The sequence below is a fragment of the Artibeus jamaicensis genome, unplaced genomic scaffold, assembly GCF_021234435.1.
Source record: "Artibeus jamaicensis isolate MK-2021 breed Jamaican fruit bat unplaced genomic scaffold, CSHL_Jam_final contig_465, whole genome shotgun sequence".
Lineage (NCBI taxonomy): Eukaryota > Metazoa > Chordata > Mammalia > Chiroptera > Phyllostomidae > Artibeus > Artibeus jamaicensis.
Window position 1 is genome coordinate 3,456,162 of NW_026521843.1, and position 23,589 is coordinate 3,479,750.

The following is a 23,589-nucleotide window of genomic DNA, read 5'->3' on the forward strand; positions in this document are numbered from 1 at the left end:
CCACCCTTTCTGGGCTCCTCACCACACAGTCTATGCAAGGGGGTCTTCCGGGAGATCCCTTGATGAGGAGGGCAGAGCCCTGCACCCAGCTGTCACAGCCGCAGACTGGGCTGCAGCAAAAAGCAACCAATAAGGCTGTCCCTAGACACAGTGGTGGGTCCAACAGCCACCCAGTGCATGTCCCCAAGGCCATGTGCAAGTAGTTGTTTGCCCTCGCTCTGGGCCCTCAGGAACAGGCAAGAGAATATTCCCCTGTTTCCCACGCTTGGTTTCAGCAAAGCATCCTTAGTCTGCAATCTCCAGGTGAATTGGAGCTGCAGACCGGTGGAGCTGTGCTTCCACCAGAGCTGGCCGCCCACCTTAGACTCCTCTCATTTAGAGTCTGGAGGACAGTCCATAAGCATTCTGTCCAGCCCCCAGCGTAGGAATATCAGCTGCAGCTTGCAGGGTGTACTGTGATGTGCTTCTGGGGGCCTAGCTCCCATAGGTCTTGCCACAAGGCCTGTCCCCATAATGGCCTATGTGTAACCATCCATTTATTTGCATGCCTTGTAGAGATTCACAGTGTTAGCCCCCCTGTACACCACCCAACTATCTGTGCAAATGGGGGGGCGGTGCTTCATTGGCCCCCACAAGCCACAGGGCGCGCAGTTCTGTTTACTGGACACTCTGACCTGTTTGTTTTAGTATTCAACCAGATAGTGTCTGCTTAGATGTCGTCACCCTTTGTGGGGACAGCAACTGAATGGGGAGGGTGGTGTTTAGCGAATGCCCGCAAAGAGCCTCAACAGGCCCCCACACGGGGCCCAGGATACACTTAGGAATGGGGCCACCTAAACACTATACTCGCAGTGGGGGGTTGGGGGGAGGCAGTTGCCCAGTGTTCAGGGAAAAACACAGGCCTTCACCTTTTCTGGTCCCCGCCCATCCCCTGTAGACGGGGTCTTGGCCCTTTCCCCTATTTAAACTTTCAAAAGGTACTTCCTTGGAAGGTTGGCGCAGTCATATGGCCCTTTGGATGCACAGGACTGGCCTCTCGGGTCACATCCCCGACTTTTCTGACAGATCGTTTAGGCCTGCACTGCACACCCGTGCACGGGCACCAGGAGCTCACACTTGGCACAGGACTTGGTACCTGGAGACCCACGCTGGCCGCAGGTTTTGGCTCCTCCCGCGGCTGCACTGCCTCCTCCAGTGCGTTCAGGCCCAGTCAGCAGGGCCTGGCCGGGCCGCCAGCGCCTCCGCCCCCGCCCTCTCAGTGGGTCAGGGCGCGGCTCCGGCGCGGTTTGGGGCGCAGCCCTGAGCTCTGCCCCCACATTCGCGCGGGAACACCGAAGACTGCCCGCTCTGCAGTCGCCGCCCCGCTCTGCCAGAGCGCGCATTCTACCGGTTCCCGCTTCTCCTCCCACTGGTAACGGCTCCCCAGCAGCCGCCCATGTCGCGCCCCCAGCTCCAGCAGCTCCCGCAGCGGCAAGGCCACAGACAAAGTGAGCAACGGCCCGGCGGCTGGGCGCCTGAGCGCGCGGGATCAGGGTCAGTGTTCTTCCTCCGCTGACGGTGGCCGGCAGCACCTCGACCACCGGGAACGCGAGGGCCCTGCTGCCCAGCGCCGCGGAACCCGCCAGCAGGGTGCGCTCTGCAGCAGCGCACCGAGAGCAGCCGGCCCAGTGCCGCGCGGCACAATCACCCGACCCACGCCGCAGTCCTCCCTCCCAGTCACTCTCTGCAACTTCATTCTCTGTTCGTGTGGGACAAGGGAGGGGACCCCGGGCTACCCAGATCCGGCCTGCCCCCAGGTGCCATAGGCGGCAGTGGTTTCATTTTCTGTATTGATGCTGGGCCAGCCCGCAGGGACCTCAGTTCCTTTCCCCCCACCCTCTCCCCTGAATGATCTGTGCGAATGGGGAGCGGTTTTGCTGCAGGCCTGCTGCTCCGAGGCTTTTCGCCAGGGCACGGATTCAAGCCTTCAGGCTTGCTTTCCGCCTGGGTGTTCAGGTAACTTCCCCGCGCCGGGAAGTGCAGTCTTTTCTTCTCTAGCTTTCAGGGCTTCTGCTCCCTCTCCCGGCTCTCGGGAATTTGCTGTTTCTGGAAGGACACTGTTCGTCTCAGATTGTAAAGTTGAAACACCCAGCCCAGGACCCCCACAGCGCAGGGGGACTGGGCTGCTCCAGGGTCTTCCCAACCACCTGCAAGGCTTTCTCTATTGTGAGGGGACGTGGGGCCACTAGCGGGGTTGGGCCCACGATGCCAGGAGGCTCACCACTGGGTGTTACATCCTGGTGTCTGCTGCCCATGCAGGCTCTCCTTGGGGGACCCCGGAGGCTCCTTCCTGCCGCTCTGCAGTGAATCCTGTCATCTATGCCAAGGTTCACGGGATCGGACAGAAGAAAATGCACAGAGCCGTGGGGATGCTCGACGTGCCTTTATTCAAGGGTGGGTGATCCACGCGTGCTGCAGGCTGCATGTCCCTGGGTGTGTCACTGCGTGTCACTTGTCCCCTCTCTCCCAGCAGGAAGTCCCTGCTCCCCTATAGACCAGATACAGACAAAGCCAGCAGGGAGCCAACAGATTATACAACAGAGCTTCATTCTGTGCATGGAGCCCACTCAAGGCTACAGGAACCATTTACTAGACCCATCTCAGGGTTATGGGAACACCGTTTCTCCTAGTTGCCCAGGCACCTGGGTGAGGGAGCCAGACCGACTCCGTTTCCGCTACAACATTCCTAACAGGTCAGGAGACTAGGAAGTGCAGGGCTCACATCCTGCCCCTAGACCCTCAGGGACAAGGGGTGCCGACCGGGAGTTAACCCACTTAAGTCACCTGGGCCCTGTGGCCCCGAAAGGCCCTGGGCTTCTGCTTCGTGTGAGATGAGCAGGAAGTCAGTGCATCAGGCAGGGCTGAGTGTGGAACCCAGGCAGCCTGGCCCTGCCTCGCTTTGCCCATTGCTCCACCCAGCCCCTCGACTTCCTGGAACACTTTCTTGCCACTTTGGATTAGGTCAACTCATCATCTGTGTGATTCTGTGGGTTTTTGATAATGAGCATCTGGACTCTCCAAAGTCCCTGAACTCCCCTGGGGCAGCTCAGAGATAGGGCTCCTGGGCCAGCCCATCCAGCACAGGCACAGACGGAACAGGGCACCCACCCTGGGTCCCATTAGGCCACAAGGGGGGGGGGGCTTTGGGATAGCGGGTACAGGTGGGGAGACCCTCAAAGCCCAGAAGCCCACAACCATCGTACTAGCTGCCACTTACTGAGGGTTACCACACACCATGCTAGGTCTGCCGCCAGGTCAAGGTCTCATGCATCCCCTGGAAGTAGTCACCCCCCACCACCCAGAGGAGGGAGGGGAAGCTCGGGGAGGGCAGCTTGCGGGGCTACAGAGCCCAGAGGTGTCTGACGTTTCCAGCCTTTGTCACTGAGCAGGGTCACGAGACACGCAGCAGGTGACAGTATCGCTTTTGTTTCCCACTGCACTGTCAGCCTATTAAAATAGTCCTGCAAAAGTTAGTGCTGGAAATGCAAGTCAAAACAAGAGTTATTATTTTTAAAGAAAACCAGAAAATAATGCGTTGTCGAGGATGCAGAGATATTGGAACCTCTGCGCACTCTTGGGAATGTAAAATAGTGTGGCCGCTATGGAAAATAATACAGCCGTTCCTCAGAAAATTATTCTCCATACTTCTTTAACTTTCAAAAAATGAGAAAGAAAAGAAAAAGTACATGTCACACATTTTCTGATCCTAGTGCAATAATAACAGAGTAGAAGTGAAGAGATATCAGACACTGAAATCCAACCACATGGATAATGAATATGCCATGCCTTTCCAAGTAACTCAGATCAAGGTAGAAATCGAAACCAAAAATTCAGACTATTTTTTTTAATGCACAAATGAGATCACTACCTATTAAAACCTGTGGGATTGGGCCAAAACACCCTCAAAAGAACATGCAAGAGCATTAATGATTTCATTTAAGAAACACGCCATGCCAGCCAGGTGCAAGGGCTGCTTCGCTACGGAGGCACCGGATGTTCTGAGGGCTTTTAGATGAGAGCTTGGCTCCTTTTCCAGCTCATTTGCTTTTGCTTTTTTTTTGTCGAATGATTCCACTTGTAAATAAATAAAGCAATAAAGTGGGATCGGGGAGCGGATCGTGGAACAGAGCAGGGACATCAGTGAGAAATCGGGTGGAATCTGAAGAAAGTCTGAAGTTAGGAGTTTGGTACCCATGTTAATTTCTTTAGATTTCTAAAAATGAATATAAGGTGTTAATACTAGAAAAAGATAAATGAAGGCTATATGGGGACTTTCTGTGACATCTTTGTAATTTTTCGGCCAATCAAAATAAATTATGCCAAAATAAGTCTGAAGAAAAAGAAGTTTCTAGCCATTTGGGTGTCAAGAGGAAAGGCACAGAGCGTGCACTTGGGGGTCAGGATACTGGCTGGGGACTGTGCACGTGGGCCCGGCAGTGGGGTGCTGGCCTTGCACACCAGAAACCTGGTCGTAACCCCTTTTGGGGGTGGCTCCAGTGTTCGGGGAGTTGCTCCTGGAACCCCCACCAGGTGCCCACCCCTCTAGGCCTTCCAACCATTTCCTAAGCACTAACTCTCTTCTGTAAATCCCTTCTGCTGAAGTTGGCTGCAGTAGTTTGTCATTCTCAAATGACCCCTAACTCGTATGCAGATAGAAACACCGAATATATTCACATGGTAGAAGGAAGTGACCCTGGCTGGTGCGGCTCAGTGGAGTGAGCACCGCCAGTGAACCAAAGGGTTGCTGGTTTGAGTCCCAGTCAGGGCACCTGCCTGGGTTGCAGGCCAGGTCCCCCATTGGGGGAACATGAGAGGCAACCGCACATTGATGTTTATCTCCCTCTCTTTTTCCCTCCCTTGCCCTCTCTCTAAAAATAAATACATACATACATAAAAAAGAAGGAAGTGAAAAAGTTGTCAAATATTTACCTCCCTCCACACAAAAAAGGTGCTCATGCTTGACAGTTTTTACAGGCAAATTGTACCAAGTTTACAAGAGACAGATTATTCATATCAGAGTGAAGAAAAAAATGTAAACATCCTTAATTTTATTCTAAGGAAACTACTTGTGTTCCGAAAATGTGAGAACAGAGAGCCTGGTAAGTGGTTAGCAATTCTGTTTCGAATGGCGGGGAGTCTAAGGGGCACTGCTGGTTCTGGTGGGGCCGCGGTAACAGAACAGAGACTGTGGCGGACGGGCCGCCTCTGGGGCCGAAAGTGCAGATTCAGGAACAAGACTGTGGAGAGCAGACCTTGGATTCTGTCTCGTTTTGGGTAAATGGCTTAATCTCACCTTCCTCAGGCATGAAATGGGGATGACGGTGTACCTACCTCACGGGTTATGTTACCATAGGTCCGTACAAGGCCTGGTCTAGTTGCTCGGTTGGTTGCAGTACCTACCTCACGGGTTATGTTACCATAGGTCCGTACAAGGCCTGGTCTAGTTGCTCGGTTGGTTGCGGTGTCCTCCCATCCACCAAAAGGTTGCGGTTTATTCATGGTCAAGACATACCTAAGGTTGTGGGTTTGATCCCTGGTTGGGGCGTATACAGGAGGCACCCAATCAAGGCTTCTCACATTGATGTTTCTCTCTGTCTCCCTCCCACACTCTCTAAAACCAGTAAACAAATGCTTGGGTCAGAATTAAAAGATAAAAAGGAAAACAAAAAGTGCTTGGGACAGTCCTGGTACATCCTAAGTGTGTATGCGAGTCGGCTGTTACCATTACATCCGTAGATTCAAGGAGAAAAGTCATAGTTCCATTGGGAGCTGCCAAAAGAGCGGCTGATTAAATTCAACATTCCTCATTAAAACTCTCTGTGATCTAGGATGTACTGAACTCATTTAACATAATAAAGAAGGCGTGTGAAACATCAACAGATCCTTCTGGGTAAGAAGCCGGGTCGGGGATTCTCTTTCCTGTCCTTCACTCAGTGATTGTCTGTCGAGAACACACGGGCATGTCAGCCAGAAACACAGCTCACGGGGTCTGGTTCTCCTGAGTTTGGTTCTAAATGATAAACAAAGTCCACAGACCGGTAAGAGCTCTGCAAACCATGGAAACGGTGGTGGGTTAGAGAGGGGGGCGGGACACTGTGCTAAGGTCCTGAGAGAGAAAAACTCGCCAGCCACGGAACAGGCCAGGAGAAAGGGTGGCTCAGGCCCCGACAACAGAACAGCTCTGTCTGGGAGCCACCTCGGGGTGGCGACAGAACGGAAGGAAGGACCAAGCACTCTAAAGATACTGAGAATTCAATCCCACCAGTAAGGTGCAAAATCTACAAGACTATTCTAAAACTGTGCTGGTGGTCACTGAACAAAACCTTAATGAAGGAATACGTTGTGCTCGTGAATGGGAAGACATACTGTGTGAGGCAGTATTTCCTCCCCAAGTTATCTACAAAATAAACACTATTATAATTCTAAAATTCTGAGTGTTACGCAGCATGTGAGTCCACAGCGTGAAAGAGACAAAATTTCGGTGCCGGAGACCAGTTGGTGGTTGCCAGGAGCTGGGGTCGAGGGAGGCCGAAACTGCAAAGAAACAACAGGAATTTTCTCTGCGGCAATGGAGCTCTGCATCCTGATTTGGTGATCATTAATTACTCGGATCTACACGTCTGATAACATTTCCAAGGACCAAGAACATAACCGCAAATGTATGTGGGAACTGGTGAAATCCCAATAAGGTTAATAATTTACTTAACCCGGTTGCAACAGGGTCAGCTTCCTGATTTTGACAATGAACTGCGGTTAGGTAAGGCGCGGAGAGAACCTGGGTGAAGGGTACACAGGAACTCTTGGTACTAATTTTGCAACTGCTGTGTCTTAAGCTATTTCCAAAGACAACGCCACATTTTAAAAAAAGAGAAAAGAAGATGTAAGTGAAAAACCAGGCAACGTAACGGAAACATACAATAGAAAATGAGATACCATCCAAAAGATATATAGAGCACCTACAAATCAATGTGAAAATGATAAATAACCCAACCAATAAATGGACACATATCAAGAAATTTAGAGAATACAAACGTCCATATTCAATCTCACTTATAATCAAATAAATTCAGAATAAGGCAACATGGGAATATTAGTTTCCACTCATAAAAGACCGCGGGCCATGAAAGTGGCGATCTGACCAATGCACGGCTAAGCGAGAGTGTGAACCGACCACCATTCTTACGGGCTTCCGGACAGTGCCTGTCCAAATTTTAAATGTTTACCCCATTTGACACGGTAATTCTACTTCTAGAATACAAGATGTTCACTGCTGCACTGTTTATAGTAGCGAAAAAAGTGGACAGGACCTAAATCTGTGTAGAAAGAATAAAATGCTTTCCTTTATCTGACATTTCAAGGTCTTCTTCAAACCGCACCCTGAAAGGCATGAGACTAGGCGCCTGATTACGTGATGACCTCGGGAGTCCTGGCAAAGAGCCAATCGGGCTGCAGAACTCACTGAGCGGCCTCTCCTGGCGTCCCGCCCCCGCTGGAGGAAACGCCCGGAGCCCTGGCTCCGGATGTAGGTTACCCCTGGGAGAGGAGCTCGTGCGCTGCGGGCGCTGATCCTCTGGCCCTGAGAATCCTTTGTGAAAAGCTGACCCCGGAAGTCCCTGTCCTTTCCCCACTCTCCCGGGAAAACACAGGAAAATACAGGAACAGGACAAGAACTTTGTTACGCTGCTTCTGCGTTCCCCCCACTGCAGGAACCCCTGTGTGTTTGAAACAGGACAGGGGCCTGCCTATTTTCTTGGGCAGACACTTTTCTGTTTAGACTTGTCCAAGGGCTGATGCCCTTGCCCTCAACTAGAGGACCAGTCAGGCTAAGAATAGTGGCGACTAATATTTACCCAGGTTCCAGGACTTTCCTAAGTGCTTCGCATGCATCGACTCCTGCCATCCTCAAGACAGTCCTGTGAGGCCGGTTCTAGGCCCCATTATTACAAAGGGCCGTGGACACTCATTAGTGAGTGGGGGAGCAGGGATTTGCACGTAGGCGGCCTGGTCTAGAGCCCGCAGCATTGACCTTACACAGGGTGCTGAACCAGAGGGCCCCGCAGGCACATTCCGTGAGAAAGGGGAGACACAAAGTGGGAGTATAGCGTTTTATGTACCCCTGGTGTGTACAAAAAAATAAAGGCCCGACAGGTTAGCTTTGGGGCATGGTATTATGGAAAACATTTACCCACTTGTTTCTGCATATTTATATTGTTTGCATTTTTTACAATAAAATGTATCACTTTTATACAATAAGGATCCTTAAAGGTAATAGGCCAAGGATTTTAAAACAAAGAAAGAAAAGAAACACCTCTTGCAGATATTGAATAGTTTGGGGTACTTGCTTCCCGCTCCCCCACTTTCTGCTCCCTCGCTATGCCTGCCGGGGGCTGGCCTTCCTTCCAGGGAGGGGCTGTCCTCACCAGGCTCCTTCTTGGAGGGTGGAACCCCCTGAAAGAGCCTGTCGGTGTTGATGTGGGGGAGGTGGTGGGTCACACTCTCCAGGGCTGTCCTTTCCTCCAGTAGTTGATACCCCCTTGGGGGAACATGACATCACCCACCAAAGTAAAACTACTTCAAAAGAGAACCCACAAACTGGATTACAAACACCAGCAGCTGGAGCTTAGAAGGGACAGACCCGGAATTTAAAGTAAGTGTAGCAAACACACAGATATCTGTCTAAGGAGCTGAGGTTCTAGGAATGACAACCTCCTGCTTTAAAAAAAGCTAACATTTGCAACTTGGTGGAAATTACATCCCTTGCAACTACTTAATCTCGTGATGAAATGGTTTAAAGTTCAACTTAAATGTGTGCAAAGGGGCACACTACTTTTCAACATCACTTTAGGGGCTGCTTGAGCAAAAGGAAAATCAGATTCCAGGCTGCACGGCGCTGTCTGCCTGGTCCAGGCCTCAGAATGGGTGAAACTCTGCATCTGTGTCCTGAGGTTTTCTCCATGGGGATCTGAGCTTAAAATGCCTCCGCCCTTTCTGGGAGGAACATGAGTCGGGTTCTGGGGTGAGGTGGGGTGTGTGTGAATGGGGGTGTTTCTGCAGGAAGAATCGTGTGAAGGGGGAGGTCTCTTGGCAGGTTGTGGGGGTTGGCAGAGGGACTGGAAGGCTCTGGGTAGAGAGGGGAATCAAGCAAATTCAGCCACATGGAAATGACTGTTGAATCTGGGGTGGAATAGTGAAGCCTGTAGAATCCTTCCCACTTTAAAAAAAAAAAGAAAAGTTTTGTTTATTTATTTATTTATTTAATTTTTTTTAGACAGAGGGAGACATAGATGCAAGGTTGCCGGTCACGCGCCCACTACTGGGGATCTGGCTGGCCAACCCAGGCAGGTATCCTGACTGGGAATCGATCAACCCTTGCGTTCGCAGGCCGGTGCTCCAGCCACTGAGCCGCAGTAGCCAGGGCGGTGGAACCCTTCCCACTTTTGTTTGCTGAGACATTCCTAGGAAGACCCTCGTGCAGCATAGTGCTCGCTGTGCAGGTTAAAGAGCTGTGTGACCTCCGCCAGTGTCCTTGACTCTCTCAAGCTGGACACTCAGGCCTTTGGAACCGAGCCTGGAATACCTGCCTGACACCGCGGTTTGGATTAAAAGTGGAAGTGACCCCTCTGGGCACCCAGTGGCTGCAGCATCACTGTCACTAGTGTTACTGTGACAATCCGTAGCACGGTGTCAGGTATAGGGAGGGATGAGTGGCTCTGGGAAAAACCTCCCCAGGTCTGTTTCTCCGCCGCCCCAGGCGCCGGACGAGACAGAGCGCGGTCCGCCCCAGGCTTACCGCACCATAAGGGGGTCTGGGAACACCGGAAGTGGGGCCTGGGAGAGCGAATCTGAGCTCAGAGCGCCCAGGACTTGAATGGGAGGAACCTTTTGTGGACCAATCGTGGAGGGCCGCTGTCAACGCAACCAGTGACGACACTGCGATTTAAAAAAACGCGCGTAATTGAACAACCTGGGGGGGGGGGGATGCATGCTCGGCAGCTGCGGGGGGCGCCCACTGCCCGCGCCCGGCCGGGGGGACCGTTCTCGCTCTGTCCTCAGGGTCTGAGACAGGGCGCTGTGGCTCGGAATCCCGCTCCGGCGGTCTTAGGGCGCCGCCGTGGGGCAGAACCAAGTAGCTCTGGGCCTGCTGCTACTTGTCTAGTAAGAGCTTTTTAAAAAAATACACTGTAGGCGGGAGACCGGGGCAGTCCCAGTGACTCAAAGCTGGGAGGCAGGGCAGGGGGATGGTGGCCTCTGCCCGCCGCGTGGCACTGCTCATCCTCCCAATGCCCATGTGTTCTCTTGGTGACCAGGAAAAAACCTTCCACTAAAAACTTTGCCAGTTTTTGGCTGGCTCACAGTTATCCTTGATTTCTGCACACAGAGTAAAGAGGAGCTGCTCTTTATTGGTTTCTGGCTTTTCGCCATGTGCGTGGCAAATTTTAAAAAAGCAAAGGCAAAGTAAAATGAAAACTCACTGAGTTGGTGTCTGCCCCCGCACCCCACTGGGGATTTTTGACCCCTCTCCAGGCTACTTGATGTCAGACCGGCAGTCCCGGATCTCCTGGCTCTTTCGCCCTCCTCTGAACTTTCTCAGGGCTTTTTGCTCAGTTTGCAATTTCCCAAACAATTCTCCCAGGACTCTGCTCAGTTTGCAGTGTTTCAAACACTGTCCACACAGGAACAGTGGCCTGAGAGCAGCCACACTTTCGGTGGGACACTGTGCGAAAGGCCCTCTCCGTCCTTTGTTTAACTGGAAGGTCCACAAAGGACTGAGAATTTTACAGGAATAATCTCAATATTAACCCCACGGGTTAGGTACGATCACAAGTGCTCCTTTACCGAATCTTCAGGCCCTCTGACGTGACCTAGAGACGGGGCACCTGCCCCGCAGGCCCCAGGGGCCTGCAGCCCTCACCCAAGGACAGCATCCCGCACACTTCCCTGTTCTCTGGGTCGCTCGGCATCCACTAGGGGAGGGACGATGTCTGAATGGGCGGGGGGAGGGGGGGAGGTCAGAGGGGGTGTTTCTCAGTCCCTGCACCTCATTTGCAGAAGCCCGGACGCGCTCTTGGTTGGTGAGATTACGGTGGGTTTCCCGCCCATTCAAGGGGGATAAAAGGCCTGGCGGGAAGGAACAAGATTTTCACCGGACCTACCCGCCGCTGCAGTCTCACCTGAAGATCCATCCGCCGCCGCCACCTCACCTGAGGGCCCACCCGTCGCCGCAGCCATGCTTTCCATCCCACCCGCCGCCACCGCCATGCTTTCCGTCCGCCGCCCGCTCGCCACTCTCCCGGACCCACAGCAGCTGCAGCTCTCGCCCCTAAAGGCGCTCAGCCTAGCAGACAAGGAGAACACGGTGGGTGCAGGGGCCGGGCGGGGGGCCGGGGGCCGGGCCGGGGCTGCAGGCGGGGGCCGCCCCTCACCGCGCGTCTCCCTCCCCGCAGCCGCCGGCCCTCAGTGGCACCCGCGTGCTGGCCAGCAAGACCGCCCGCAGGATCTTCCAGGAGCCGAGAGAGCCGGTGAGCGGGCTCGGGGTGCGCAGCCGGGGGCAGGCGGTAGAGGTTGGTAGGAGGCGCCGGGAGATTCATTGTCTCCTCCCCTCCACCCCGTGGTTCCTCCCTGCAGGCCCTTTCCCGCCAAGCGATTCGCTACTTGGTGCCTCCCAGGGTGGGGCCCTGGGCCCCATAGCCGCTGGTTCTGGATGCAGTGCCCCCGGGGCAGCAGCGAGCGCTGAGGCTCCGAGCCCCATGAAATAACCGACCCCGGCCCAGCCTTGGCCGGGGGTGACGGCAATTTTTCACATCTTCTTCTCCCCCAACAGAAAACGAAGGCACCAGCCCCCAGCGTGCAGGACGAACCACTGCTGAGAGAGAACCCCCGCCGCTTTGTCATTTTCCCCATCGAGTACCATGACATCTGGCAGATGTACAAGAAGGCCGAGGCTTCCTTTTGGACAGCGGAGGAGGTAGTGGGAGTCGGGCACTGGGACACCTCAGAAAGTGGAGGCATTGCCCTGGGCTGGAGACCCAGACCCCTTTGGGGAGCAGCGACAACCCGTGTGGAGTGCTCTTCGCTGTCCCTCTGGGGCCCCTGCGACTGCCTCGGGCTCTGACTCTCACACCCGGGGGAGAGGGGGCTGTGAATCCAGCGGGTTGCTGGGCAACCCAGAGGGAAGGGTGGGTTTCTCCCCTGGGCGAGGTGCTGCCTGCGGGCTTGACGGCTGTGAAATTCTGGGCTCAGGTGGATCTTTCCAAGGACCTGCTACACTGGGAGACCCTCAAGCCCGAGGAGAGGTACTTCATTTCGCACGTCCTGGCGTTCTTTGCAGCGAGCGATGGCATCGTGAATGAAAACTTGGTGAGTTGCCCCCACACGGTCTGCCTTGACCCACTCAAGATTGGAGGGAGGACGAATTCTTGCATTCCGAGTGTGCGCATGTACATATACATACATATCACACATATACATATGTCTGTAAGCTAACATTGCTGTGACGTTTCCTGATTTGTAACCATCGCCGCAGTTTTTTCTTCTTTAGGGCATTTTTTGTCCCTGGCTGGAAAAGCTCAAAGACGATGTTAAGTTGTAAAAAGTTTTAGCCAAGTGTTCACAGAAGAGAGGTTTAGTCATCTCCTCATACGTACACAGAACATGTGACGTAGAATGGGCAGCTTTATCACAGAACAGTGAAGAACTATACAGGGGAGCAAACCTTAAACCGGTCCCCCAAAAGGTTTAGTGCTGCAGCCAGCGTGCACCGCCTGCCCCAGGGCCACGGTCATTGTTCTTCACGCTGACCTTGCATGTGTTCGCCACCAGGTGGAGCGGTTTAGCCAAGAGGTTCAGATCACGGAAGCCCGCTGCTTCTACGGCTTCCAGATTGCCATGGAAAACATACACTCTGAGATGTACAGCCTCCTCATCGACACTTACATTAAAGATTCCCAGGAGAGGTGAGTGTTTGGGTAGTGTGCCAACATGTTGAGGACTCACTAATTGTTTATTCCAAGCGTCTGAATTCACATAGGGATAGAAAAATGACCTCGTGAGGCCTGGGGTCCCTGGGCTCTAGTCTAGAAGCTGGTGACAGAAGGTCTTTGCTGGGATGGCTGACGCTCAGTGTGTCCACAGGGAGTTCCTCTTCAACGCCATAGAGACAATGCCTTGTGTCAAGAAGAAGGCAGACTGGGCCCTGCGCTGGATCGGGGACAAAGACGCCGCCTATGGTAAGGGCGCCTGACGCCCCCTCAGCCCCGTGCTTCGTTTTCTAAGTGATGGGACTGGTCTGTTGGCCCTTCCTATGACCATGCACCTTGACTCACCAGAAACCTTTTGGTGTTGATGCTTACTAGGAGAACGTGTCGTGGCTTTTGCTGCAGTGGAAGGAATCTTCTTTTCTGGATCTTTCGCATCCATCTTCTGGCTCAAGAAGCGAGGACTGATGCCTGGCCTCACATTTTCCAATGAACTTATTAGCAGAGATGAGGTAAGTCTAGTTCAAGTAACAGGCTCACCTGCACCCAAGCCACCGGCTCGTAGGCGTGTTCACCGAAGGGAACCCAGGATATCAGGTTGCCTCGCATCCACATTTCACATGTGAAATTCAACTACATATTTTGGGCAGGGAATGAAATACTTTAAATACTTGTATTCTCAGTATACCACAGTACATTTACACACAGGTGTTTCTCTGTGGGTGATGGGATTTTTATAGGGATTCTGGTCCAGCAGGTGTCTTTGGATGCTTGGACTAAGCTGTGGAGAGGCAGGGGTGGTGCAGGTATTCTGGTTTAGGCTGTATCAGCATTACTCGGGGCGTCATGCACTGACTTGATTCACTTGAGATTGCATTACCAAGTTTCTGCCCACTCGAGTGTAAATCTAAACGTAACCTGATCAGAGTTTTGCCCCTTGCTGGGACTATGGGCAAAATGAGGGCGTGTGGCTGGGGAACAGAAAGGATGCTCTGAGCGGGAGGATGCTGGAGCGGAAGGATGCTGGAGCGGAAGTACTGTACCATCTATTGCCACATCACAGAGCGCTGAGGACCACACTTGGCCTGTCTAGGTGGCAGCACTGAGCCTTGGTTGGGGCTGAGCATGTGTCGGTGGCACATGCAGAGTAGACAGCAGTGAAACTTGTCTTCCTTTTTGAGAGTGTTAATGCTTTTTGTATGGCCAAGCGGGATATATAAAGAGAATGCAGAAAAAGATACAGGCATTTCCAACTGCACATTAATGGTGGGTGCCTTCTGGTTTTATAGTGACCTTCAACCTTTTCTTCTAGGGTCTGCACTGTGACTTTGCCTGCCTGATGTTCAAACACCTGGTACACAAACCTTCGGAGCAGCGAGTGAAGGAGATCATCATCAACGCCGTCAGGATAGAACAGGTGGGTGACTCGCGAGACCCATGCTCGCCCGACGAAGCCACGCTCATGCCTAGTGTGTACTGAGACTGTGTTTCGGTTCCTAGGAGTTCCTCACCGAGGCCTTGCCAGTGAAGCTCATTGGGATGAATTGTACTTTGATGAAGCAGTACATCGAATTTGTGGCCGACAGACTCCTGCTGGAGCTGGGTTTCAGCAAGGTAAACAAAAGAGAGGTCGGGGCCCTGCGGGTTCTTTGGAAGCTGGTGTTCTGTATTCACGTTCTGCTGTGCACCTTCCAGGCTTTCCGAGCAGAAAACCCATTTGACTTCATGGAGAACATTTCACTGGAAGGGAAGACCAACTTCTTTGAGAAGAGAGTAGGCGAATATCAGAGGATGGGAGTGATGTCCAGCCCCACAGAGAACTCGTTCACCCTGGATGCTGACTTCTGAATGAACCGAAGGTCTGCTCTTACTTGCTGATGGCTTTTTTCCTTTGCAAAAGCAAAGTTGGCTGCTTGGTGTCTCGACCAGCTATATTGCAAGTTACCCATAATGTTGTTAATGACCTTTACCACACTGTTAATCCTTATGTTTATGGTGCTAGGGCTGTCACCTGGGACAAAGTGTCCTCAAAAGCTTCTTATGAAAGTTCTTGTCCCAGTTTGGCTCCCACAAGGCTGTCAGAAGACACCGGCCTCCCTGCTTCAGAGCGCACTTGACAGTTTACTTGTGTGTAAAACTGGCACTTCATAGTCTGTGGTGCTAACACGAGGACCCTGTTTAGCCTAACTTGGGTAGTTTGCACACCAAAATGCAAAGTGTTCAGTTAACCACTAACATGAGCCACCTCAGAATTTACCAGGTGAGCAAGATAAGTTAAATTGTGTAATGTAAGCATGTTATTTCCCTTCATTTTCTTTCATGAGCCGAAGTGCCTCTTCATCACCTTTCAGTTCAGTCCTGTGCACACCTACGTGTTAGCCAGGGCTGCCCCACAGGCAGGTGAGGTCTCGAATCCAGGAGCACAAGTCCAGTGTCACAGGATGAGAAATGGAGGCACTTCTGGCTGAAATCTTTAAGCACGGAGTCTGGTCTGTGCAGACTGCCCGTAACCTGGGTGGGGGCCTTTTTATATTTCAGGCTGCATTTTCCCAACTTCAGTTAGTGTGAAAGATCTTTGAAGGTTCTTAGGAGCTGGGATCTAGGCTAGGACGGTAAACTGATTTTCAAATTATCCTTGAACAAAATGACCCAGCTAAGGTCTTGCTCCCATTTAGCGGTGAAACCAGGGTTTAGATTGGCTTTGCTGGAATTGCGTTTTTTCTGATTTTGTATAACTTGTGTGTAAATAGGTAACCTCCATTTCTATCTACTACATACCTCGTACATTCGAAAGTGTTTTTAACACTCCATCCTTTTTACGCTGGTTTATCCTTTGAAATAATCAGCCAGCCTTAGCTTGCAGTTCATAACTGGTCTATAGTCTTTGGTGCAGTTTCTTCGGGAAGTAGTGTTCTGTGTGCTGTTACGCACATTCCATTCAAGTACCAGTTTCAGAAGCCAGTGTAAACTAAGACACAGATCGGTCCTTCGGCCCCACTTGTTAACAGGTGCACTGGCTGACCCCCGGCCTCTGCAGCTGTCAGATTTCTGTCACCTATTGTACAAATGGTCAAATTGTCCATTTAAAGGTTCCTGTAACATGCGACCCATTTCTACCTTTTAAGTTATTGTTAACTGACGCTGACCCAGGTTATGTGGCCCTCACACTGTGTGATACAAAAATAAAGGCTGCCGTGCGTGTTGGTGCAGGTGGGGTCGGAAGCAGGTGTTAGGACTGTGCCTCGCTCTAGCCGTGCTATGTACTTCAGCTAGGATTCCGTCTCCAATCAGCTTCAGCCCAAGGCTGAGTGCCTTGCACTCAGGGAATGTCATTTGGTGCGTCTAATACTGGGCTGGTGACACCACTGGGGATGTTCTTCAGGGCAGCCAGGCTCCAAGGACCACGGAATATTAGAACAGCCTCCCTGTGGGGGTGCCCATCATGCCCCCTCCTGCCTGTGCAGCTGCCTGCACTCTTTCCAGAACACACCTCCAATGCTCTCAGAGGACCTGCCTCAGATCCAGGGCTTCAGACCGTGTGGGAAGTGTCTCGGGCACTCGATAGAGGCCTCCCAGGCCTACTGAGTCCATTTGGGGTGAAACCCGGGAGCTGGCAGTCTTGAGTTCCCCTCGGTTCATGTCAGACATTCGGCATCTAGGCAGGATGGACTCATATGGTTCCGGCCAGTGGTTTTCAGCTCGAGATGCATCATGACACCCCCCAACTTTCTATAAGTGACCAGTGTTTGGACCGCTCTGCATAGACAGCCCTGTGCAGGGTTTTAACAAGATGCTCCTGTTGCACCTGATCCATGTTCATGATGCCATGAGCCCCCACCACTTAGAGGTGCATTTTCCTGCATGGGAACACGGTGTCTGCTCAGTCGTGTGCCATGCCGGTGACTGGTAGCCGGCCCTGAGGGCCTTCCCCACCTGCCAAACACTGCCTGGTCTGGCAGCCACCCTGAGGACTGGCTCTGCGGCTGGGACTCGGGGTTTGTTAGCCCCGGCCAGTTGGGGGCTGTGTCAGTGTGTCACTGAGGATCCAAAGGCCTGCCTGTGTCTGAGATCCCACTGGTGGCTTTGCCCTGTGGTAGGACAGTCCTGGCCTGAGGAGCTGTGTGGCTGAGGTGACCAGACTGCCTGGCTTGGGTAGGGCCCTGCCCCAGCCTCCGTAGCAGGGCCGCCCTCTGGGTGTGCCTCGGGCTTTAGAGGAAATGTGATCCGTGGTGGCTCCTGTCACTCCTGGGGCCAGGTTCTTTGTGTCAGGGGTTTTATGATGAGAATGGCTGAGCCTCTTGTGTATATAGATTGAGTAACCACAGCCACCTTGGTGTGGCCACAAAGACCTGAACAGCTCCTGTAAGACGCCCCATAGAGCCTTCTTGTTCCAAACACCTACCAGTGATAAATCAGTAAACCGGGCAGTGAGTCCCCAGGAAAGGGGAATCCCGATGCAGAGACGGGGAAGCCTGAGCTTGGAGTCCTGGGCAGTCAGTCCCTGGGGAGGAAAACCCCCAACATCCCCTTGGATCTGGAGGGAGGCGGGGAAGGCCTGCAAGAGGGCAGGGGTCGGAACCCAAACCTCTGTATAAAGCTGGTTACCACCTGCTCACCTCTCCCCAGGGAAACGGGGGCTAGGAAATAATCCCGCCCACCTGAGCAAGAGGATGAGGGCATCCATCTCTCTGGACCCCAGATTTGTGATCTAGGAACCCCTGGGAGATAACCCCAGCCTGGCCACATGGAATTTCCATAGGCGGAGCTCAGTCTCAAATTATAGAACATGGTTATGGGGAGCAAGGGGCCCCAGGATCCCCAAACTTAAGGCTAGTAGGGTGAAAACTAATGCAGACCCCAGACTCCCTGCACCCAGGACCCACATCCTGCACACCGGAGCCAGGCTTTGGACTTGTTTTGGGTTTGAGGCTGGGGGAAGCTTGTTTTCCCTGGCCTTGGACTTCAGGGAGCCGTGGGGCTGCAGCAGCCACGAAGGCAGGCCTTTCTTGGGAGTAGGGTCCACACAGGGAGAAAGCTGACCTGAAAGGAAATGGGGCCCTTCTGAGTTTGTGCTCTGGATCCAACTGTGCCTGAATCCCACACCCCAGACTTCTCACTTCTATAAACTAATACATTCCCACCAGAATCAGGTTGATGTTTCTGCCACTTGCAACAGAGCTAAATCTGGACAGAATCCACAGCCCTGAGCTGTGCAGGTGCAGCTAACAGGTTCTGGGAGGGCACATGCCTTGCTGAGCACCTCCTCACTCATGTCGATAATGGGCCACCGGGACTAGAACACTGGGGTGCTGGCCCCATGGCCACAGTCCTGTCCCTTTACCAGATGACCCCCTTTATGAGGGGACAGGCACTGGGCCTTCAGTGTGCTGGTCCGTGCCTCCAGTTGGTTCCCGTGATGTATCACACACACTCCCTGGGAAGGCTGGGGAGGGAGCTGGGCCCCTAAATCACTGCTTGGAACCCCAGGCTTAGTAATGGGGGTGGGGAGCAATAAGAGTTACAGCTGTTTCCTGAAAAGCACCCAGAGCCATAATAGCTGCCTCTCTGACCCTCCATAGCAGGGGCCCCAGGACCAAGCTGAAAAGGGACGTGCCCCGGAAGCCAGTGAATAGGCACCCAGGGCTGGGCCAGCCTCCCTTGGGCCAACCCGACTCCCAGCTGCGGAGCAGTGGTTCCACGGCAGGAATTAGGGGACCAGTGCCTGGAGCATTTTTTTAAAAGCAGCTTCATGGAGACATAATTCACATACCATTCAATGTATCCACTAAAGATGCACGATTCAATGGTTTTTTAGCAGGTTCCAGAGTTATAGAACATTCTCACTCCCCAGAGGGACCCCGCACCCACTGGCCTCCCTCCCTGGCCAGCCTTCACCCCCAGCAGCCCCAATTAGTGGCTTTCTCCGTAGGTTCAGTCTGGCACACTTCCCGGTCACCCACTCAGTAGAAGTTATTCATGGAAGCCACACTGGACTTTGTCTCTGAAAGATCCTTAGGATGCTAGAGACAGCGAGGGGATGGGTCCGCCTCAAAGATTGGGTTTACGTTGCCGAAAGCTCTCTTTTCTTGGCGTATTAGACAAATGCCTGGAAAGAGGTGACACAGTGCCTGGGAGGGAACTTTGCCCACTGCTGGCCCGGGAAATGGATGATCTTTGTTATCAAGCATTAGCCCAGCCCTCCTTTATGGCTGCGGGCAAGGCAGAAAGCTGGCCAAGGGTGAGGAAGCTGGTCCTGGGGTGGGATCCAGTCCATAGCCTGTTTCTGTGCAGACTCCAAGCTACGAATGTTTTAAAATCTAGCAGAATATTTAGTGACACGTGGAAATGACATGAAAATCTGTGTTTCAGTGGTTAAAACATTCAACCGAGTCGATTTGCAGATCTAATTGGGCTTATTAGATGATTCAGGAGTAGGGCAGCAGGCAGAAAGGAGCTCCAGGAGCTTCCAAAAAAATGGAAGGTTTTTCTAGGCAGGAAGGGTGGGACGAGGAAGTTGGGAGTGGATTATGTCAGGGAGGGACATCTTCCCTGAGGGGAACACGTGGGTCTTAGCTGGCTCTTATCAGGCAGGCTGCCGGCCACCCTGGATCAGGAGGTCCTAGGGGTTTAGCACCAGGGACTCCACTTTGCAGCCTCTTGGGCTGCTTTCCCAAGGCACCCATAAGCCCGTAAAATCATTCCATTGGCACATGGCCACGTCTCTCGTTTACGTGCCGTTGAGGCTACTTTGGTGCTACAAGGCAGAGTTGAATTATTGCAACAGGCACTGTATTTTTGCCTGGAGCTACAATATTCTCCCCACCCCCCTTTTTAAGAAAGATTTTACTTCTTTAAGAGAGCCTGAGGGGGAGGGGGAGGGTGGTGAGGGTGGTGACTGGCTGCCCACAGGGGGAGCGGTTGGGGCTTGGGGTGACTTGTCCCTTCTGTGTCTCTGCAGGTGGAAGGTTCTCTGTGAACACATGTTGAGTGGCTGAACCATCCCACTTGCTTGGGAAGCTTTACCAGGGGACTCAGCCGTCCATCTCCACTTGGGAGTTGGAGCCAGAAATAGCCTTAATGTCAAGCCAAAGGGTAAGGGCTAAGACAGATTATGAGGCACCTGTACCGTGGACCTGCCCCCGGTGCCTACAAATGGTAGGTAAACAGGAGGGTGACCGCAGCACCGCAGGGCGCTGCGGGCAGGATGTGGGCTGCTGAGGTGGCATAGCGAGGTTCTGGGTATGCTGTGGTCACAGTGACGTGGCCCTGTGCACATCGGGGAAAGACAGGAGGCGTCCCAGACAGTGACAGCAGCTTCTCGGGTGCGGGGAGGCTGTGGCTTTGCTTTCTGCTCTGCGGCTCCCAGTTGGTTTTCTGGTCACGAACACTGCAGAGCGGTTGGAGAAATGAGGGGAGGTACGGAAGAGGTCAGGGCTGAGGGGGTCGCCGGGCCTGGAGAGGCGTGGGGTGCACCCCGCAGGGCCGGTTGGTGACTCGTGTGTACGCACCCACTGCTCTGCTGCCACCTCTGCGTGCTGCTTACACGGCTCCGAATTGTGCTGGGAACTCAGAGCTGGTCATTTCGGGACAAGAGGGTGGGCTGTGGGCAGTTCTGAAGCCACTTTCATTTCGGAGAATCTTGGGCTTTGGAATCTTCGCTGAGCTCAGGGGCTGGGAGGGATCAAGTCTGCTGGTGGCAGGACCGGGACCTCATCTGGGGGTGTGGGCTCCCCACCCTCCACCATGTCCCCCTTGGAGCTTCAGAAAGTTAGTGCCACGGGGCCACACGCAATGACACGCCTTTGGGCTGTGCTAGGATGATGTCCCTTGTATTAATGTGGCCTCCCCTGGGAGAGGCAGGACCCATCTTCTTTTGCATCCCTGGTCACTGCCAGCAGACAAACCCTGGTGACCGGCTGGCTGGAGGGAGCTGGGCCTGGGGCCGGCTCAGGGAGCTGAGGGAGCAGTCTGTGCAGGTTCACGTGCCCCAAGGCCACAGGAAGGAGGGCGGGATGGAGGGCAGAGGACCCCATCTGTTCTTGTTGGGAAGGAAGAGTGGGAGGGTAGACAGTGAGCACAGGTGAGCAGACCCAGCAGCCAGGAGGGCTGAGGCTGGGGCTGGGAGGACATGAACTCATGTAGCTCTGAGAGCCCCTTCTGCATCTGCCCTGCCCAGGTGCCCAGGGAAAGGTTCGTGACCAGTGTTCGACGCTGCTGAAGCCCAAGCCCCCGTGGACCGAGAGACAGAAACCCACCCAGAGATGCGCCGACTGAGCTGCGTGCAGGGGTGCAGTAAGTCGGATGGTGCCCCGGCTCGAGGAAGCAAAGGCAGGGGGGTGCACACTGGAAGGGCACGCGCGCTTCCGTGGGGGGGGGGGTAGTCCAGGGTGGCTCTCTGAGGACGGCCACTGGAGGAGGAAGTGGGGACAGACCCACGGCTAGCAGAGGAAAGCCTGTTTCAGGCAGGGGCCCAGGGGGCACGAGGGAACTTGGGGAGAAGTCACGCCCCTCCTTTACCCCAGGGATCCTGGTGGGGTCGGGTCTGAGAGTCCACTTTCCTGGGAAGCCACTCAGTTTGGGCCCGAATGGTTTAATTTGGGGGTGGGGAGGCGGCAGGAGAGGGAGGAGGGAGAAGGTAGTACGGTGAAGATTCCTACCGGACATGTGCGCTGGCGGTGCCAGACTACCAGGCGGGTGCGGGGTGTGCGCGGGTCCCGCGGAGGTTTCCGAAAACCCGGTTCTCGTTTCTCTCTCTTCATCCTTCCTGGTTCTCGCTCTCCAAAGGCAGCTTCCGTTCCCCTAGAGTCTGCCGAGTGTCCCGCCCAGCCAGCCCTCTGCTCTGGGAGGAGTCAGTGGTTCCAGCCGCCTCCTCCAGACCCTCAAGTCTCAGTTCCCGCCGTTTGGCTTCCTCCCAGACACAGCCGCTGACGCTGCCCCCAAGAGGGCGCTTTGCTTTCTTTTCACCGTGCACCGCCCTAAGCATTTTTCGAATACTCTCACAGTAGATCTTTATAGGAAAGGGACTGGGGCACAGATTGGGTGAGTGACTTGCCTGAGGTCACACAGATGGCAAGGGGAGGGAGTGGGGCAGCCCAGTCCCAGAGTCGCTCCGGTGTCGCTCTGTACCTTCACGTCCCTCCGTCCATCGTGCCGCGCCCTGTGGCCAGTGTTCCCGCTTCTGTTCTCACCGCACCCACCTGGCTCCCCCATCCCACACCCTGCCTGGCTTACACCTAGCGCTCTGGCGCCCCCTCTGCATCCTTTGTCCTGGGCCGCCCCCCTCCTCTCTCGGCTTCTGCAGAGATTTCCCCGAGAGCCTCTTCCCCGCTGTCTGTGGAACTGCAACTGTGTCCTCAATGCAGGTTTTGAGCGCCAGACCTAACAATCAAGGAGACGTCTTCACCTGAGTGTCCCACAGACACCGCTCCGAACTGCGCCCCAGGCGTGCTCCCTGTCTGCTGTCTCCTTGCTCAGTGAATGGCAGCCCCAGCTCTGGGGACTAGGTCAGAAACGGGGGGCGGAGCAGGCTGAGCGGGGCACAGCGGGGATCTGCTATTGCACATGTGGCCTGGAGGGGGAGCTGCTGACCCACTCCCAGACGGCGCTCCAGGGCAGCCCCATCCTGGTGGAGCTCCAGTGGGCATCTCACCTGGGTTACCACCGTCCTCGTTCTCCTGCTCTTTCAGGTCTCAGCCCCGAGGTCACCTCCTTAGGCACCTCCCCAAAACCCAGCAAGACTGACTAGGGGTCCCCTCTGCCCCGGGCGCCCCCAGTAGTACCTGCTCCCAGGGACTATCATGCAGGGTCACGTCTGTCACTTTTCTGACCTCCCTTCCCTCCAGGCTGTGAGTCCCAGAGGTGAGAGGCTCTACTGTCCCCGTAGTATCATCAGCCAGCATCTGGCCTGGGTGTGGCACTCGGCATTCTCCCCGAAAATGTTTTTTGAAGGAATGAGTGAGTGAGAGGATGAGTGAATGAATGCCTGAGGGAGTGACTGCTCTCCGGGAAGCTGCTTCCGCCCGGTCACGGTCACTCCGCTGGGGAGGGAGCGGGCTGGTGATTGTGGAGACACGTGGCCCCTGAGGCATGGCTGGTAGTGGGGCTCACTTCCTCATCCGGCTCCTTCCCTGTCCTGTCCTGTCCTGTCCTGACTCGCTGTGAGTGGCCGCCGGTGCTAACCGAATGGCTGACGTCTTCCCGTCCTGCCTCACTGCTCACCCACAGGGATTTTGGGAGACTGTCTGTGACCCCGGGTGTCAGGCCTTCCGGCCGGAACCTGAACCGAGGGCAGATCCTTGGGGCACTCTGGCTCCTCCTTCCACACGTGTCCCCAGCTCTGGGCCGGGCTGCCTGCCCCGTCCCAGACTCTGAGAGGAATGAGACAGCCGCTTGCACCCAAGGCAGCTCCTTGGGTCCTCCAAGGTCAGAGATGAGGTCTCACATCCACAGTGAACGGACACTTTATTTCTTTTTCAGTTTTCCTTGGAAGCCGTGCTTGTTCGGACGTGCACAGGATATGGTAGGAAGTGAGTTTCGTGAAGCTGCCGGCAGGGTGCTGTTTGGTGGTCCTGTGGTC

At 54.1% G+C, this 23,589-nt stretch overlaps 1 protein-coding gene across 1 annotated transcript; it reads left to right on the top strand.

Annotated features, from left to right (window-relative positions):
- The first annotated feature begins 11,144 nt into the window (after positions 1-11,144).
- RRM2 (ribonucleotide reductase regulatory subunit M2) lies at positions 11,145-16,235 on the top strand. Its single transcript, XM_037151829.2, has 10 exons — positions 11,145-11,395; positions 11,484-11,558; positions 11,861-12,004; positions 12,280-12,396; positions 12,859-12,992; positions 13,171-13,265; positions 13,392-13,525; positions 14,326-14,430; positions 14,514-14,627; positions 14,709-16,235. The coding sequence occupies exons 1-10, from the start codon at positions 11,267-11,269 to the stop codon at positions 14,859-14,861; spliced, it is 1,200 nt and encodes a 399-aa protein (XP_037007724.1). The 5' UTR covers positions 11,145-11,266; the 3' UTR covers positions 14,862-16,235.
- Positions 16,236-23,589: the final 7,354 nt, after the last annotated feature.